At 38.0% G+C, this 18,472-nt stretch overlaps 1 protein-coding gene across 6 annotated transcripts in view; it reads right to left on the bottom strand.

Moving 5' to 3' along the window:
* The window catches only part of DPH6 (diphthamine biosynthesis 6), a 214,742-nt gene that overhangs the window by 122,469 nt on the left and 73,801 nt on the right, over positions 1-18,472 (bottom strand). For all 6 annotated transcript variants that reach the window (XM_061998613.1, XM_061998617.1, XM_061998612.1 and 3 more), the window contains 2 exons: positions 7,940-8,027; positions 55-205 (listed from right to left, as the gene is read on the bottom strand). In XM_061998613.1, the coding sequence (XP_061854597.1) occupies positions 55-205; positions 7,940-8,027 (239 nt within the window). The remainder of the gene's footprint in view (positions 1-54; positions 206-7,939; positions 8,028-18,472) is intronic.

The raw sequence follows: 18,472 nt of genomic DNA, 5'->3' as shown, positions 1-18,472 counted from the left end.
CACAGCATGAAATATTCAATATTAGTTATCTAATACAAGCTGTGCAAGACTCACTGAAATCCAAAGAATTCTGTTTTGAAGACTTCCAGATGACTGGAATGCTTTTCTGTGGTTCATTCTCTTCTGACGAAGGGAAAATATCTTCATCATTGCAGCTTACCTCACAAGAACAGCCATTGACCATAAATGTACTTGCAGATACCTCCTGCTTGAGACAAACATTGTAAAATAAGCAAGTAAATAGCATGCCAACTAGTATGAAGTCAGCACATTTTGTCATTTAAATTTTACTTTTCAGTTACAAAAAATACTATCGTTCAATGGGTACATAAGCTTAGAACAATTAATAGCAGGCCAGCATTAGGATTTTCCACTATTTAGATTGTAAAAACTGTCAGAATACCAAGTGCTCCCACTGACATATCATATGGACTAAAAATGCTGACTTAGTAAGTAGGGACAACATATATGAAAATTGATGAGACTGAAGAGACAGAAAGCATACAAGGATGACAAATGCTATTCCATAACTGTATACAGGACAACTATGTTTTCCAAATTAGCATAAATTAAGTGGGGAAAAAAAAGAAATAAAAGTACAAAGGTTACAATTTTATAATTAACATTGTCACTAAACATTAGAAAATAAAAACTTTGTGGAACCTTGAATGAAGAGTATTTCACAGGAATAATATATCAAAGTAGTTTATTGACAAGGAAGTTCATTGTACTTTTTCTTCTTCCCAAATGGTTTCTTAGGCCTAGGAAAACTACCCAGCGTACATTTAAACAAAATACACAGGCAGAGTGCATACTGAGCAACCTTCCAAAATTCTGTGTTCATTGTATTTTCAACAAGTTATATTATTAAAGCATATATATAATTTTAGAGCAACCCCTACTCTTCTGTATGGTTTTCCAAGGCAATCTAATCTGCAGAGTATGTTTTCTCTGGGATCACCAGCTTGGCTAATACTAGTTGTCTTCATCTAAAAAGAACATGAATTATGACAATTTATCCATAAACGTTAACCAAACATCACTGTATACTGTATCTCTAGATTCAATCAATTAATTTTCTGCTCAAAGGTCTCAGATTTCATATCATGCCTAAACTATGCATTTTACTGCAGGCTTTTAAAATATTAGATTTAGGAAAATGATAATAAAGCTCAATAGCACAACATAAAAAGTTGAAAAAACATGAAGCTTATTGTGGAGGAATTTCTATCTGAAAGAGGACACGATTTGGTAACAGTGAACAGAGAACTAATGTGTGGATTGTCCTTGAGTAGCTCTGGACTGTGAGAAAAGAAGAAGAAAGAACGTCTACATGATAACAAGCTTGAGCAAGGAGGAGGCTGAAGCAGTATGTGAAACTGCACGGCTTATTGCAGAAAGTGCAGCTGTCTTTTAGAGAAAGGACCAATTAGAAGTAGTGTAAACATGCTAGCTTTGCTGCTGATTATAAAAGTCTGATGCTCGTTAGTAAAATTTGAGTTATGACCTAACCATATTGGTGTCTGTCATTTTTCCGGTGGTGCTCTCTCTGACAGCTTATGTGCATTTTATATATAGATTAAAAATCACTGAATATTGTTTTAATTCACAAATTAATCAATAAATTGTAATCTATTGAATTTCCATGCAAAGTGTCTACAAAAAAGAATATTAACTTTATATAGTGAAGCACTCATAACGTCATCTGAAGTTTGACCTTTTGCATTCTCTGCTTTTTGACAATTAGATCTCATCAAGCTGTCCAGAAAAACGGCATATATTAAAAATTACTAGTCAAATTTCAATACACTTTTAAAATAAAAGTAGTTTTACTGTATTTTTTGTTTCCTTTGGAAAAGAAAACATATTTTATTTAAACTTCTCTTGATATTCAACTTTTGATATTAAAAAAAAAGTGAGAAAAAAGGGCAAAAAAATAAAGTATGCATCACAAGTCTGCAATGAGGAGAACACAGCATTTACACTGACATTTGACTTAACTGGAGAGAAAAAGAATCCATTTAAGTTAAAGCAGGGTATTTGGAAATTCCCAGGAAAGGACAAAATACAAAAAGGTCATTACATATGAGAGGAAATTCAGCTCTGCTGTCTCTAAAAGGGCTCACGGGGAGTTTTATAAGCACTGTAAACACTAAAGCTATGTTCTAAGAGGGGCTGATGTTCCTTGATTGGATCTCATTTTATTTATTCCTCCAAGAGATGCCTGAAAGTCAAGGCAACAATCTACTTTACGTGAATCAATTGTACATGAGAGGTGAAAAGAAGTCAACAAAATGTAACCTAATAGCACAAAGATGAAAACTGCAATTTAGCACAAACACAACATGCATTCCAACATTACAATATAAAAAAGCATTCAACAGCATCTATACCGTTTCCCACTCAGCAAATTACACCTTTGACTACTGCTGCTGGTTGACATATTTTTACTGTTACCCAGATAGCTGCCTGATACCCCCAAACTCTTCAGATATGACTTAAAAAATAAAGAAGTAGGAACATAAATCTGTAATTGAAATAGACCTTAAGCTGGATTATGCTACAAGAACTAACAAAAATGTTTTAATTTTTCTTAAAACATAAGAGGTCACTTTCTCGAAATATACAGACTATGTAGTGGCATGAAGCCACTTCCTCCTTGCAAATCGCTGTTTTATGAAATCAGCTGCTTTCACTGTGTAATTTCTAAGATCTATCATGAAACAATCAATTTGCATGGTAGCATATGCATTCACTGAGTACTAATATAACATTTACACAGCTTGCAACTCTTGGTCCTACCCTGTAAGTAACGTGACGCAACTGATAACTGCCACAATGCTGCTTTGGGTTTCCTTTTCACATCACCTGGACTTTAACTTCAGTATGATATAACAACCTATCACTAGCTAAAAAAAATATGTTAACTGGAAAGGGAAAAGTTCCAGCCTGCCTGTATGACAGCCACTTTGTATCTCTCTTGTTAAGCTTTATGCAATTACCTTTTAGGAGAACTAGAGCTACAGATACCTTCTGTAGGTACTATTAGTGTAACTTCTCTCTGTTCGCTAACTTGGAGGACTGTATTTATATGCTCTGCAAGTGAACAGGAAAAGAGTATCTATTCCATTTTTATGCAATCTGTGAAAACTGTTCTTTCAACTATGTTGCTGCATGTTTCCTGCAAAACGTGTTTCATAAAGAACTCACAGGGACGTAGCAAGACTCTCACTACACAACTCACAACTGTTTTGGTATAACATATAGAACTCCCCTGGAGCTTTGTAATTTGTTAATATTACAAATATCCCAAATTGATGCTGCATGAAATTTTTGTATCATCCACAGCCACATCCTTTTCTACTAAACATGTAAATATTTTTCTTAAAAAACCAAGTTTTTAACAATATTACTTCACAGATATAAATAAAATTATACATCTGTTTTTATATACACACATAAAGAATTGATCAGTTGAAAAATTTTTGGAAATTACTAAGAAATACTAGAAATTCTACAATGTCTCTTAGATACACCAAAGACAGTAAAGATAATTATAGACTACTGTCGATTTCAATGCCAAAGATTCATTCAAGGCTAACTCCCACAATGCTCCAAAAACATTGGTAATCAATCACTTCCCACAGCAGTATAGATGCAGGCTACGGCAGAACTATTAGGTGTGGAACGTGGCACTAGAAGAACAACAGTCTCAATGCCAGCCTAAGTGGAGCTGCCAGACTCTGTTTAGTAGCTATATTCAAATCTCATACTAATGTTGGTCTTTAATTCCTGTTGACAGAGAAAGTAATCTAAGGATTCAAAACTTAAAAGCTTTGGACTGCCACAAACAGACTAACTTTCCCTGAATAATATCAGCACTTTAAAAACAGAAAAATCAAGCTTGTTATAATGACATTTTAATTAAATCTTACAGAATCGATTTTATCACATAACATGTTCATGTTACTTCACAAAAGCAATATATTTTCCCATTTGTTACACTGTTTCTCCCACACCCACTGCACATTGTGATACTAACCTAATTTTGGATCAGAGCCTGCATGCATGCATATGCTTAACTATATTCACATAACTCATGTCATTGAGGTAAATGTGCTCAGAATGAAGCTTAAGCAAATGCACGAGTGTTCCAAGATTCAAATTCTGATGCTGAAAACGCCTTAGAGCTAGGACTTTGACTGATATAGCTGAAATTCCAAGCAGCGGTCTTTTATGAAAATAACAGATTGCCTTCTTAAAAAGCTTACATTCTCCACTACAGAAACTGGTATAAATACCTATCACAATATAATTCTAAAACCAATAGTTGTCCCACTGAGCAGCATTGAGAATACAGTGGGATAGAGAGCTCAGAACATATCAGAAATGAGCCTAATAATCTCTGTTCTTTGTGGTATACCTTGATAAAAATATACCTTGAAATAAATATAATGACAGAGACCACATACATCTCCTTGCAGCATTGCAAGTCTAATACACATGAAAAGAGAACAAAAAATTATCTTTACTCAGAGTACTGAACTGAATCTGCAAGCAAACAGGGTAGGAAAGAAAAACCTTTATTTATTATCTTAATGTTTGAAAAAAATACATGTAGAAAAAAAATCCAGTGTTAGTTTTGAAAATCTAACTACAAGAGTTATCTACATTCTTATGATGCAGAAGGGAAACTAAAGGTTACCTAGGAGAAGTATCATTCAATGATGACAAAGCATTCAAAAAATGCTACCCACAATGCTACCAACAAAACATATTTTGCAACTGGAAATTCCTTCCTGCTCCCTCTAACATTGCTTACAAAGTCTAATTGTCCAGCTAAAGTCCTAAATGGAGATTAACTAAAATAATTTTCATCAGAAAACACTGGACAGAAATAGGCTACAAAGTCAAATTAAATCTAACCTACAGGACCATGATCATTTAGTACTCAAGGCATGTAAATATCTGTCAAACATCTTTTCTAACTTTTACAATTGTTTACAAAATCATTAACAAATAGATCTGTGAAACAGATGTCTGTATGTTTAATAGGATCCTAACTGCTTGCACTTCTTAATATTTTCCACAGGTCAAGATCTTTTACAAGGTCACAATATCAATTTACGATAAGTAAATATAATGCTATAGTAGCATATAGAAAGAACAGTAGCAGGCATGATTCCTTACAGGCAAATAGGCTTCTTTCTTCTGACAAGTGTAGAAAGAAAACTACATCTCCCTCTAATTCTGGACTTCTAACTTGAGGGGCTGCAGTTTCACAGCTTGACTTGTTTGATGTATCTGTTCTCCTACTCATTGGAACTCAGGGAACACAGTATTTATTATTACATGTGGGAAAGAGCAAATCTTAAAGCATGAATGATAGCTAGTATGTTCACTACTATCATCAGAAATATGTTCACATCAGCAAAAAATCCAACAGCTTTAATTTTGATTTCTGATCATTAAAAAGCCATCACAGCTTAACAAAGCTAACAGAATAGTGTAATATGGGGAAAATAAAAATGTTTTGCAAGTTCTTTTTGCTGTCCAAGTAAAAAAAAAAAAGTTTCACAGTTGTATTTTGCCTAAGTGAAAATATGCAATGTTAAATTTGTATTGAATACAAAACCTGATACACTTGATTTAAGAATTCTAAAATATGCTTCAGTGATTGCCTCTCCCTCGATGGAAAACATTCTACATTTTAAATGTACAAAGTGGTGGTCTTACTGGCAAAGTAAAATATTGATGAAGCTAGGTATCTGTATTATTTACATCACAGCAGTGACCTTGGTTTTTACTGTTTTTTAGCATTACAAAATTACTGTTTTTGAGCATTACTATTTAATGTTTTTGTAAATGCCTATAAAAAACTTCTTAGCTGTGTTTACCAAACTTTCAAGAGTGTTTTAATAATAAAATCTTAAATTCATTAATCTCTTTAGCCTTTTCTGTATCACAAGTGGCTACTCTTACACACTGTTCTTAATAGAGTATTTTTTGTGTAATTTTCAGTAATCCCTTGAAAGTAAAATATTTTTTCCTTCTAAAGCAGTTTTTCCCCATGATGATTCATTATTGTAGGATTGGATTTTAAGCGCTGAATTACAAACTGATACTTAATTTTTTTTTTTAATGCTTGTAAGCACTAAACAGTGAGAGAAAGTACAGTACTATAGGCATATAAATCTTGAAGGCATTCTCTTTATCATTATGCAGTTAAATAGTGCTAACTTAGTAACAAGCTATGCTCTGAAATGTTGACTGGTTCTCCATATTCATAACTTCTTGAAAACCTAGCTTATTTTATCAAAACATAAAATAATCTAAAGACAAAAGATTCCAATACTTTTCCTTATGAGGTAACCACTGCTGAAAATAGACTATTTTCCTTTTAAATATGCAAGACATTAGTTTATATACAAACATCCAAGGCAAGTCTCTGTAAACCTTACCCCTTTGAGAGTGTGACAGCTTTATCTACAATAGATTCAAAATATGATTTACTACAACACTGCTTGAAACTGAGGCATGTATGCAAGAAGGGGAAAAGAGCTTCTGAACAGATAAAAGTAAAATCTTGACCCTTATATAAAATGTTATGCATTGCAATATGAATTTTTGCCTGATTTATGTAAAGCTTTGTGGTTTTAATTTTTCTAACCTGTCACATTGTCATGATGCATGGGGCATTTTAGCATCACATTTGCCATGAGCAATAAAGGCAGTGCCCCTGAAGAAATATTAATATATTATCACCCTTTCCCACTATACCCTGCTCCCAATTTTTTTTGTTTCAGTTAGTTGATATCTTTTTCACTGTCTCCCACACAAATATTTAATGTTTTCTTTCTGAAAGAAACCCCAAACCAGAAACTGACAGGATGAAATAAAATTTATTTTCCAAAGAAAGAATGGGACCGTTTTGGAAGAAAAATATGCAGGTATTTTATCTGTTTGGAAGAATAAAAATTAAAAAGGGGTGGAAGTAAGGGGGAAGACATGATCTATGGAAAGAAATTCAGAAAATGTAGTTGCTCAAGAAACATAAAACATAAAATACCAGTACAAAACTTTCTGTAATAATCCCTGCAACAAGAAGAGGTAACAATGATCTTCAATTAGTAGAAGGAAGGAGGAAGACCTATATGACTGCAACAGTAGTAGGAAGATCATGAGTCACTCTCTTCAACAAAATACTAGCACTTACAGATGTCCAAGAGGAAAAGAAAAAATTCTAGCCATAAAATAATGGAAAAACTAATAGAAAAGTGATAATGAAAACAAAGAGAAAATGACTGCTGTTTTGGCTTTCTTAGGTCTGCTCAGATAAAAAGTCTTCAATATTTAAACCACTACTAAAGTTCCTATACTTTTTCTGCTGTTTCTATTGAATCATGAGCTAAGAGGTGAATCCCAGGGAACTACTAATGATTCCTTTATGATCTTTGACCAGGATAGACTCTTTCCTGTAATTTGAAGCCATTCATTAGATGAATCTTTCATATGGAAAAGATAATGCAAAATCCAGTACATTTAAAACTCAAGCAATTGCAGGTCAGCAAAAAGAGATACCACCTTGCAGCAAATGAACACTGTCATAGTTTCCTGATCAGCTGTGTTCCACAGTATAGCTGGCTGTACCATACAGGTTAGACATGTACCTTACTGAACCACACTGGCTGAGCACCTTGAGGTTTCCTGATGAAAAGTGCTACACAAACATACTACCTCCATTCATACGACACAAGGAAGTGTTTGTGTTGAGTTTTTCCTTATGTTAAGTTATGAAATTCAACTAAATATGTACATTGTTAATTGAAAGCACATCTACATAAAATATATATGTTCCCTTTGAACTGTGACAAAGCAACACAAAAATAGAAGATATACATATAGCTTTAAAGGAAGATGACATTTACAATCTACTTGCCTTATTCTCCAGGTGCAATTTTGAAAAATGAAGATAGGCCACAGGTGCAAATGCATCAGCTGAATGTACAATCACCTTGCTCGAGTCTCTGAAACACAATATTCTTAGCATCAAATACTAATATATAGTTTCATGTATAGACAGTACTTTGTCACTGCGTAACAGACATTGAAAAGATATTAATTTCTTAGTTTTCATCTATATTAAGGAAATATTGTTTGAAATATGAAACTGTATGTTGAACAACACATTATCTTCACTAATTTTCAAAAGGAATAAATTATACTTCCTGTGTGAGTTGGCACAGGTAGTAGACAGGAATAACCATAAAACCACAAATTAAATGCAAGGAGCACATTTATTTTCATTACCTCACCAACCAGGGGATACATAAAGCATCACCTGGGCAGAGGTGCACGAGTAGGGGACTTGGGCACTGAGGGACTTGGGCACAGCAGAGCTTGCTCCATCCTGAAGGATCCCTGAACATGCTGCTTTCTCCTGTATCTCAGGGATTTGTGCAGGAGTAATTTACCACTGTCCCTTGATCTTTCCACTACAGAACAGGAATCTCAAGCATGTTCGATAGGGTGCCTTTAAGTCTATCACAACCCTATGCTATCTAAATATAGAAGTTTTTATCGGCGGACACATAGCTGAGGCAAGGCTTGTTTATTCGTGGCTGTGCAGCCGATCGAGGTAATCCAGAGGTTCCTGGAGCACAGGGAGTGGAGGAAAAGTGAGGAGAGCCACCAGGATCAGGCAGCTCTCGTGAGGGGGGCGGTCTTGCCGGGAGGTGGAGCTGCAGCAACTGTGGGGGATTAATCGTGGCAGTTGGCACAGCAGTTGGTGCGGGGAACAACCCAATGGCCCACATAGATAAACAAAGGTCAGAGGAGTGCTCTAGCTTCAATCTAGCTTCAGTCTAGTAAAATGGTGAGCACTCGCCAGAGGACTAAAGCCAAGGCTCGTGTGGACAAAACCCAGGTGAAGGTTGATGCATCCACCCAGACAGAGCCAGTTAGTAGAAATACTTCAGTCCAGGTAGGAGTGCAGGGAGTGTTTAGGGACCTATGCTTAGGGACCTATGCCTCTCAGGCAACTATGTGTCATAAGTGCCCTCAAGTTGAGGAACTGCAGCGCCTGGTGAAAGAGCTGCAGGAAACTGAGTAGACTCAGTAGTATTAGAAGGGCAGAGGTGGAGAAAGACAGAGGCTTCTGCAATCAGGTCCAAGTATCCAGTGAATCTAACAAGCTTTGGACCTTGGTAACACAAAAAAGGACAAACACTCATCTTCAAAGCCCTCCTTCTGGAGTGCCCACTACAAACAAGTATGAGGCACTGGCAACAAGGGACTTTGATGAGCAAGCTCCAAAAGGGGAAATCCCATCAAACAATCCACCAAACAATCCATCAGCTGCTCCACTTGCAATAGGTAATGGACATCGTAGAAAGAGGCGACAGGTGCTTGTTGTCGGTGACTCACTGCTAAGGGGCACTGAGAGACCCATCTGTGGAGCAGATAGGGAATCACGAGAGGTGTGCTGCCTGCCAGGAGCCAAGGTGAGGGATGTGGCCAAGAGAGTGCCTTGGCTTGTCAGGGATGCAGGCTACTACCCCTTACTTGTGTTCCATGTAGGTATGAATGATGTCATGAGGCATGACATCTCCAGGATCCAGAAGGATTTTAAAACCTTGGGGAAGCAGGTAAAAGGTAGAGGGGCTCAGGTTATTTTCTCCTCTATCCTGTTAACTAGAGATAAAGGGGGAGTCTACAATGGAAAAATCAGCCAAGTGAAATCCTGGCTGAGAGGCTGGTGCCAGTGGGAAGGTTTTGGGTTTTTTGACAACGGATCCTTCCTTGGAGACTATAGCTTGATAGGACGGGATGGGATTCCTCTCTCCCGTAAGGGCACTGGAATATTTGGGAGTAGGCTAGCAAACTTCATAAAGAGGTCTTTAAACTAAGAGACTTGGGGGGTGGAGGGAGAAGCAAAATAGAACAAGCTGTTTCCTCTAGCTAGGAAACAGGGCAGGACAGGGAATGCAATGATAAGTGCCCTTCATCTGCATACTGGGCTGAGATGTGGAAGGCTGACTACTCTGAGGAAGAGCCAAACTGGGGAGGAAGCTCCTGCACCCATCCAGGGAAACTGTATGTTTGAGTAAGCCCCTGCGCTGCCTCTACACCAATGCACGCAGCCTGGGGAACAAGCAGGAGGAACTGGAGATGTGGGTGTGGATGCGGGGCTATGACCTCATTGCAATCACAGAGAAGTGGTGGGACAGCTGCCATGACTGGAGCACAGCCATGGAGGGCTATGTATTGTTCAGGACAATACAGACTGACACAGACTGACAAGGTGCGGAGGTGGAGTTGCGCTCTATGTGAGGGAGCAATTAATGTGTACCACACTGTGCCTAGGTGGGAATGAGGGGCAGGTTGAGTTCTTATGAGTAAAAATTAATGGGCAGGGAAAGGCAGGTGATATTATTGTAGGAGTTTGCTACAGGCCACCTGATCAGGAGAAGGAAGTGGATGAGGCCTTCTACGAACAGTTGAGAGCTGCCTCACGATCACAATCCCTGGTCCTCATTAGGGACTTCAATCTCCCTGATATTTGCTGGGATAGCCACACAGCCAAGCACATGCAGTCCAGGAGGTTCCTACAGATTGTTGACGACAACTTCCTGTCCCAGGTGATTGAGGAACCAACAAAGAGGGGTGTGCTGCTGGACCTGGTACTGTCAAATAAGGAGGATCTGGTTGGGGATGTGCAGGTTGGAGGCAACCTTGACTGCAGTGACCATGAAATGATAGAGTTCAAGATCCTGTGTGGAAGACGCAGGACACAAAGCAGGACTGTGATCCTGTATTTCAGGCGAGCCGACTTTGGCCTCTTCAAAGATGATCTTAGTTAGATGATCTTATGGGATATGATTCTAGAAGACAGAAGTGCCAATGAGAGATGGTCAATCTTCAAGCACCACTTCCTCCAAGCCCAGGATCAGTGTGTCCCAATGTGCAAGAAAGGAGGAAAAGGAGGTAGGAAGCCTCCATGGATGAGCAAGGATCTGTTCGGACAACTCAGGCAGAAAGCAGCCATCTCTGAGAGGTGGAAACAGGGGCTGGCTTCTTGGGAAGAGTATAGGAACATTGCCAGGGCATGCAGGGGTGCAACTAAGAAGGCTAGAGCCCTTCTAGAATTAAATTTAGCCAGGGATGCTAAGGACAGTAATAAGGCATTTTTCAAGTACATTAGCAGCAGAAGGATGATGAAGGGGAATATGGGCCTGCTGTTAAACATTGAGGGTGCTCTGGTGACTGAGGATGCAGAGAAGGCCAAAGTACTGAATGCCTTCTTTGCTTCAGTCTTTGCGGCCAAAGCTGGCCCTCAGGAAGGTCAGTCTAGCAAGGATAATAGGATGGCCAGGACAGCATAGGACTTGCCCTGGGTGGAAAAGGAAGAGGTTAAAGACTCATAAGTCAATGGGTCCTGATGGGATCCATCCTAGAGTGCTGAGGGAGCTGGCTGATGTGATTGCTAAGCCTTTCTCCATCAATTTTGAACAATCATGGAGGACAGGTGAGCTGCCTGAGCACTGGAGAGAGGCCAAAGTCACTCCAGTCTAAAAGGGCAGGAAGGACGACCCAGGAAACTACAGGCTGGTCAGCCTCACTTCCATCCCTGGAAAGGTCATGGAACAACTCATCCTGAAAGTTATCACTGAACATATGAAGGAAAAGATTGTTATCAGGGGGAGTCAACATGGCCCCACCAAGGGGAAAACCTGTTTGACCAACCTGATAGTCTTCTATGAGGGCATAACTGGCTGGCTAAATGAGGGGAGAGCAGTGGACATAATCTGCCTTGACTTCAGCAAGGTTTTTGACATTGTTTCCCATAACATCCTCATCAGAAAGCTCAGATAGTGTGGCTTGGATGAGTGGACAGTGAAGTGGATCGAGAGCTGGCTGAATGACAGAGGCCAGAGAGTAGTGATCAATGGCATAGAATTGAGTTGGAGGCCTGTGGCCAGTGGTGTTCCACGGGGATGGGTCCTGTGGCCAGTCTTGTTCAACATCTTCATCAACCACCTGGATGAAGTCGATGGCTGATGACACCAAACTGGGAGGACTGGCTGATTCCCCAGAAGGCTGTGTTGCCATTCAGCAGGATCTCAACCAGCTTGAAAGTTGGGCAGAGAGGAATCTCATGAGGTTCAACAAGGATAAGTGCAGAGTCCTGCATCTGGGAAGGAAAAACCCCATACACAAATACAGGCTAAGGGTCAAACTACTAAAGAGCAGCTCTGCAGAGAGAGACCTGGGAGTCCTGATTGATAATAAGCTAAACATGAGCCATCAAAGTGCCCTCATGGCCAAGAAGGCCAATGGCATCCTTGGATGCATCAAGAAGAGTGTGGCCAGCAGGTCAAGGGAGGTTCTTCTCCCTCTCTCCTCTGCCCCGGTGAGGCCTCATCTGGAGTCCTGTGTCCAGTTCTGGGCTCCTCAGCTCAAGAGGGATAGAGAACTTACAGAGAGAGTCCAGCACAGGGCCACCAAGTTGATCAGGGGAATGGAACATCTTTCATACGAAGAAAGACTGCGGGAATTGAGGCTGTTTAGTCTGGAGGAGACTGAGGGGAGATCTTATTAACATTTACAGATATCTAAATGGTGGGTGTCAGGAGGTTGGGACATCCCTTTTTTCTATAGTAGCTAGGAACAGGACAAGGGGTAATGGGATGAAGCTGGAACACAAAAAGTTCCACTTAAATATAAGAAAAAGCTATTTTACTGTGAAGGTGATGGAGCACTGATACAGGCTGCCCAGATTGGTTGTGGAGTCACCTTCCTTGGAGGTCTTCAAGACCCGCCTGGACATGTTCCTATGCGACCTGATCTAGGTGAACCTGCTTCTGCAGAGAGGTTGGACTAGATGTTCTCTAAAGGTCCCTTCCAACCCCTACCATTCTATGATTCTACGTTCTACTTGTCCAACACACAAGGATGAACAACAATTAGTATGATATATACGTTTTTCAGCACCCCAGCTTGAAGTTACTTGAGCATGTTTACAGTCCTCCTCACTAATCTTCCATTTTTCTCACACTTCCATACCAGTATTGATAGATTTAGTTAGCTACACTCTATGAAAGCATAAGTGGCTTTATGTTTTACATTCTAGTAATATGTAAAGCAATCTTTTCATTTATTCAACAAGAGATTTGTTTAAAAGTCCATTCTCTTGATTAATGCTCCTGGGATTAGTTCTTGAAGTATTAACAACATACAATATGTCATGCTGAGAAACTGACTGATTTGACCATCTTGCATCTGATATTGAAGACTACTAGATTCAACTTTTTAATGCCAAATGTGTGGGGTAACAATTATAAACTTCCTGTATGCTGATTCAAATTAGTTAATTTTAGTTTTCATTTTCACAGACACAATCTGTCACACTGATTTATGAGAGGGAGTATCTGTTATATCCATCTGCATGGTTTTGTTCCTTAAGAAAAAGGTAGCTCTAGGAAACAAACATCAGAAGGTGTGAAACTCAAAGGAAACATAAGAGAAACTCAGACATAGTACAAGAAAATCTGAAAATTGTTATAAGTAAGGATAAGGCTAAACAGATAATTTTCTTGAAACTATAGTGCTTTTGATATCTTCAAAGTATTCACTGAGATAATATAGACAGATTTTTAGTAACCCATGCAAACTGGAAACAGTTGAAGTCTTAGCCAGATTCCACTGGCTTAGTGAAAGTGTAAAATTAACAGAAATACCTGTTCTGTAAAAGGTAATCATCATCACTACTTTGCACAATAATGATAAATACCTTTAACATAAGAAGGCTCATTTCCTTTTTAGTAAACTTTTGAACTATTTTGATAAATAAGCCTTCAAGTTCATTCTTGAGAGGTATTATCAAGATTCTTTATGATATAAGGATCAGTTATTCCCTTAAGATATCTTAGAGATAGTCCCTTAAATTAAAATAACCCTTTTCAAATGACCATGGCATCTTCAAATTGTAATAGGAATACATAGAAAATAACTTTAGTAACAGGAATATGTAATTAGTAATAATAAAAACAGACACCAAGACTCCAGTAGTATCTGCCAACTGGGTTCAGTGTCTGAGGACATTCTCAATAAGCATTTGTTGCTCATTTTTCAGGTCTTATACAGGGAAGTCTGGTACTTTTCAGTGATGCATCAACTACTCAAAACTAAACTAACATAAAAGCTTATACTAGAAACAAACAAACAAAAAATAGAGTAATTCAGTGTATGTGTGTGTTGACACCTAGTGATACCTAGTGACTTTGAAAACTATATTTAACTCCAAAATAAAAGAAGCAGTCCTACTTGTATTCCTGCATGTTCCAATTCACTAGTACAATGCTAAGTATTGACACCTATGCTAGCTGTTCAATAAATTTAAAATTTTTGAGTATTTATTTCTAGAGAAGTACTTTCCTTGGATAGACAACTAACACATGGGTATTTATGGGTATGGGACCATAAGAGGTATCCACTTTAATATGCCAATATTTCTCAGTTGATACATCACATCAGGTAGATTATGTGGTGCTGAAAATAGTATTACAACAGTTATTAAAAGAAAATTCTTTTTGTAACTTCTTCATTTTCTGTCAGCCTCTTCAACCATACATCATTGTTCTAATTGATAAAATTTACAGTCTTGTTCAATAGTAAATGTAACAAATAGGTGAAAAGTAGAACAGTTTTGTTTGCATTGCATGATGTGTCATCAATTAAAAAGACCAGGAAGTCCAGAACTTACATGTCATGTCCAGCTTGGGAAACAGTGAAAAAAAAAAAAATCCAAAACCACATGAAAAGCAGTGATTAAAAATCCCTGTGATTTGAGAGAGCCTGACAATTATATAAAAGCCATTTAATGCTGAAAGTCTTAATTTTGAGCACAAACGTGGCTACATGTGATTCATATTTGATTACAATGGAAGCACAGGAATTTTATCAAGGAACATTTTTGGAAGAGTTTAGAAAATAATGAAGAATAGTTGAAAAACTGTTCTAATTATTTTTTTATTTCTAATTTTTATTTTCTAATTTTGATTTCTCCATTCTCTTGAAGATCTAGGAAATACCTAGAAATACCATTATTAAAATACTCCACAACATTTTCATAGTACAAATATACCAAGTTTGAGCGAGTCTGAGAGTACAATCAGTGCTCTTAGTACACTATTTTTTTATATTTACAGATTTGTTTGTAAGTCCAAATCTAGAATTACAAACCTAAACATAGAGCTAATAGTAAGGTATATAAATGGAAAATTACACTTGCCACATATTTCCAATATGCCAACTTATCCACTCTCAAAAAAAAAAAAAATCTAACTATTCTGTGTTCCAAAAATATGAATGGGCCTTTATCCTAACAATATATATTAGACAGCATTCATAGAATCATTTTAGTTGGAGGAGACCTGTAAGATCATCATGTCCAGCCTTTGTCCTAGCCCTATCAACCACTAGACCATTTCCCTAATTGCAACATCCACCCGTCTCATAAACACCTCCAGGGACGGTGACTCCAACACCTCCTTGGGCAGACCATTCCAATGCCTGACATGACAACCCTTTCAGGAAAGAAATTCCTCCTCATATCCAGCCTGAACCTCCCCTGGTGCAACTCGAGGCTGTTTCCTCTTGTTCTATTGCTTGTTACTAGGGAGAACAGACCAACTCCTGCCTTGCTACAACTTCCTTTCAGGTATTTGTAGAGAGAGATAAGGTCTCCCCTGAGCCTTCTTTTCTCCAGGCTAAACAGCCCCAGTTCCCTCACAAGAGACATGCTACAAATCCTTTACTAGTTTGTTAGCCTGCATCTGGATCCTCTCCAGCAACCCAGTGTCCTTGTAGAGAGGGGCTCAAAACTGGACACAGTATTTGAGATGCGGCCTCACCAAAGCTGAGTACAGGGGAATGATCACCTCCCTGCTCCTGCAGACAACACTGTTCCTGATCCAAGCCAGGATGTCATTGGCCTTCTTGGCCACCTTGAGCACACTGCAGGCTCATGGCCAGATGACTCTCAGTCAACACTCCCAGGTCCCTCTGCCTGGCAGCTTTTCAGTTACTCCTCCCCAAGCCTTAAGAGGTATCAAGCAATTGCACTTTAAATACTAGTGTAAAAAGGACAGAAAGTGCTTGATAGCTCTCAATACTGAGCATAAGAAAGCTCTGTGACAAATGGACAGCAATAGTCTACTTGGGAAAACCAGATAAAAACTTATGTGACTCTTGGTTGAATATTTTGATTGTTAAGATCTTGCTTTCACTGTTAAATCCTGCTTATTTTCATAGAACCATAGAAATGTTTGGTTGGACCTTTAAGATCATCAAATCCAACCATTAACCTAACCCTGCCAAGCCCATCACTAAACCATATCCCTACGCATCTCATTTATATGACTTTTAAGTACCTACAAGGATGGTGACTCCACTACCTTTCTGGACAGCCCATTCTAGTATCTAACCACTCTCTCAGTGAAAAAGTTTCTCCCTACTCTCCAATCTAAACTTCACTGGCACAACTTGAGGCAATTTCCTATTGACCTACTGCTTGTTACTTGGGAGAATTTGTGTGTGGTTTGCCCATGACAGTAACTGGTAAGCCATCATCTTGTTCTTACCTTGGTGTACAACCTTTTTAATTTTATTTTCTTCACCTATCTTGCTGAGAAGAGGGAGCAATAGCAGCCTGGTGGGCACTCGCCAGCATAGCTATTCAGTTTCCATTATGGAAATGTACATTTATAACTAGTTTAACAACTGTTTAACATTTATTGTTAACTTCTATTATTATTTGAGGTGTTGCCAATAGAATTAAAGACAATTCAGGCAGATCACCTCTGTTTTAGGGTTTTTTAGTTGCTTGAATGGTCATGAAACTACTGCTAGCCACACACTTAGAATATATTCTAAGATATTCCTACTAAACTGGTATTTGATTGACCCCAAATCTGGAGGACAATGGACTTTCCTAAGAGCATTCCTCAAATTCTATGAAAAAAAAAAATCTCCATATTACACCAAGAATTTCTCGTGAGTAGAAATAGTAGTTTTCTCCAACTTGTTGCATATATACAAAGAAAGCTTTGAAAAGGAGCACTGGGAAATTACTTATCCAATTCCAATGAATTCTCAGATTTAATCTGTAATATAAGAAGCCTCAAAGTAAATAGAACCAATGTAAATAATCAACCTGAAACATTTAAGTGAAAAAAAAATGATATAAGCACATTTAATATCTCAGTTAAAATCTATCCTTCTTCTGAAGTATACTTGCTGTTGGAAGTGTTGCAATATAAATGCTGAATGGCAAGTAATGGCAAGTATTACTCTAAATGACAAAGTTTCACAAAATTCTGTCTCTGACACCTACTGTAATTGATAAAAATTAGTTTAATAGAAATCATATGAGACATATGAATAGTGCTCTAGCAACTATTTCACAGCATCTCCTCTTAACTGGAAGAGACTGAGGGTACATTGGTGAGTTTTGTCCTCTGTCCTCAAGTTTACTTGTATTAAGATGTACCCAAGCATCATACACATTTTATTCTAATTTTCTGCTTAACTTTCTACTTCTGCTAGCCATCAGGTTGGCTCATAACTTCTAACTTCTACCTTGCACCTACTTCCCCTCAGGGAATCTTCTCCAAGACTGTCATTTCCTGACCGACACAGTCGTAATTCCACCTATGAATCTAGATCCAGTTTAAAGATCCTACATTGTTACTTTCTGAATCTCCCTCTTACTAAAGAATTCCATAACTTTTCTGCATGCAGCTCATCTCCAGACTCAAATAATCTAGTCGTTTAGTTCACTCCAGAGGACATATCTTACAATCAACCAATAGTTCAGCAGACATCTGTCAGGGTAGCTGCCATCCCTTTTACCAGTTTGCCTACTGATATTCTCCCAGATGCTATGCAATGAAATAAAGTTAACAGCTTTTGCTTTGTTCCTTATATGGACAGATTCTAAGTCCAACAGAAAAATGAAACAATTTGACTTTCACCATGAAAACCTTAATCACATCTATGTGCTCTATAATCTTGACCCTTCTAAAGATGACAGAGTATCACCATACATGATTACTAGTCTGTTTACTTGGCTAAGAAAAGGAACAGCAGTCAAAACATCTCAATTGATTCAAGCCAGCTTAGCTATTTAACAGACTAATAAGAAACTCACATCAAGACACAAATATTTTCCATATTCTGCTGAACACATTTTGGCAATTTATGTCAAAGCAATAAACTACTCAATGTAAATGAGATGGATTCATGCAAAGTTCGTATTTAATATATCCTCAAATAACTGAAGAAAAATGTTATCATTGTCATTCTAAGCTGCTAATATTAAAACATGCACACACACATACACAGAGTTAATGGAACCCATAGGCTACTGATGTGGCAGTTTATCAAATATAGCTGTAATGAAAGACAAATA

This window comes from Colius striatus, chromosome 6 (assembly GCF_028858725.1).
Source record: "Colius striatus isolate bColStr4 chromosome 6, bColStr4.1.hap1, whole genome shotgun sequence".
NCBI lineage: Eukaryota > Metazoa > Chordata > Aves > Coliiformes > Coliidae > Colius > Colius striatus.
The sequence above is the reverse complement of the archived record's forward strand: the minus strand, read 5'-3'. Positions and strand labels throughout refer to the sequence as shown.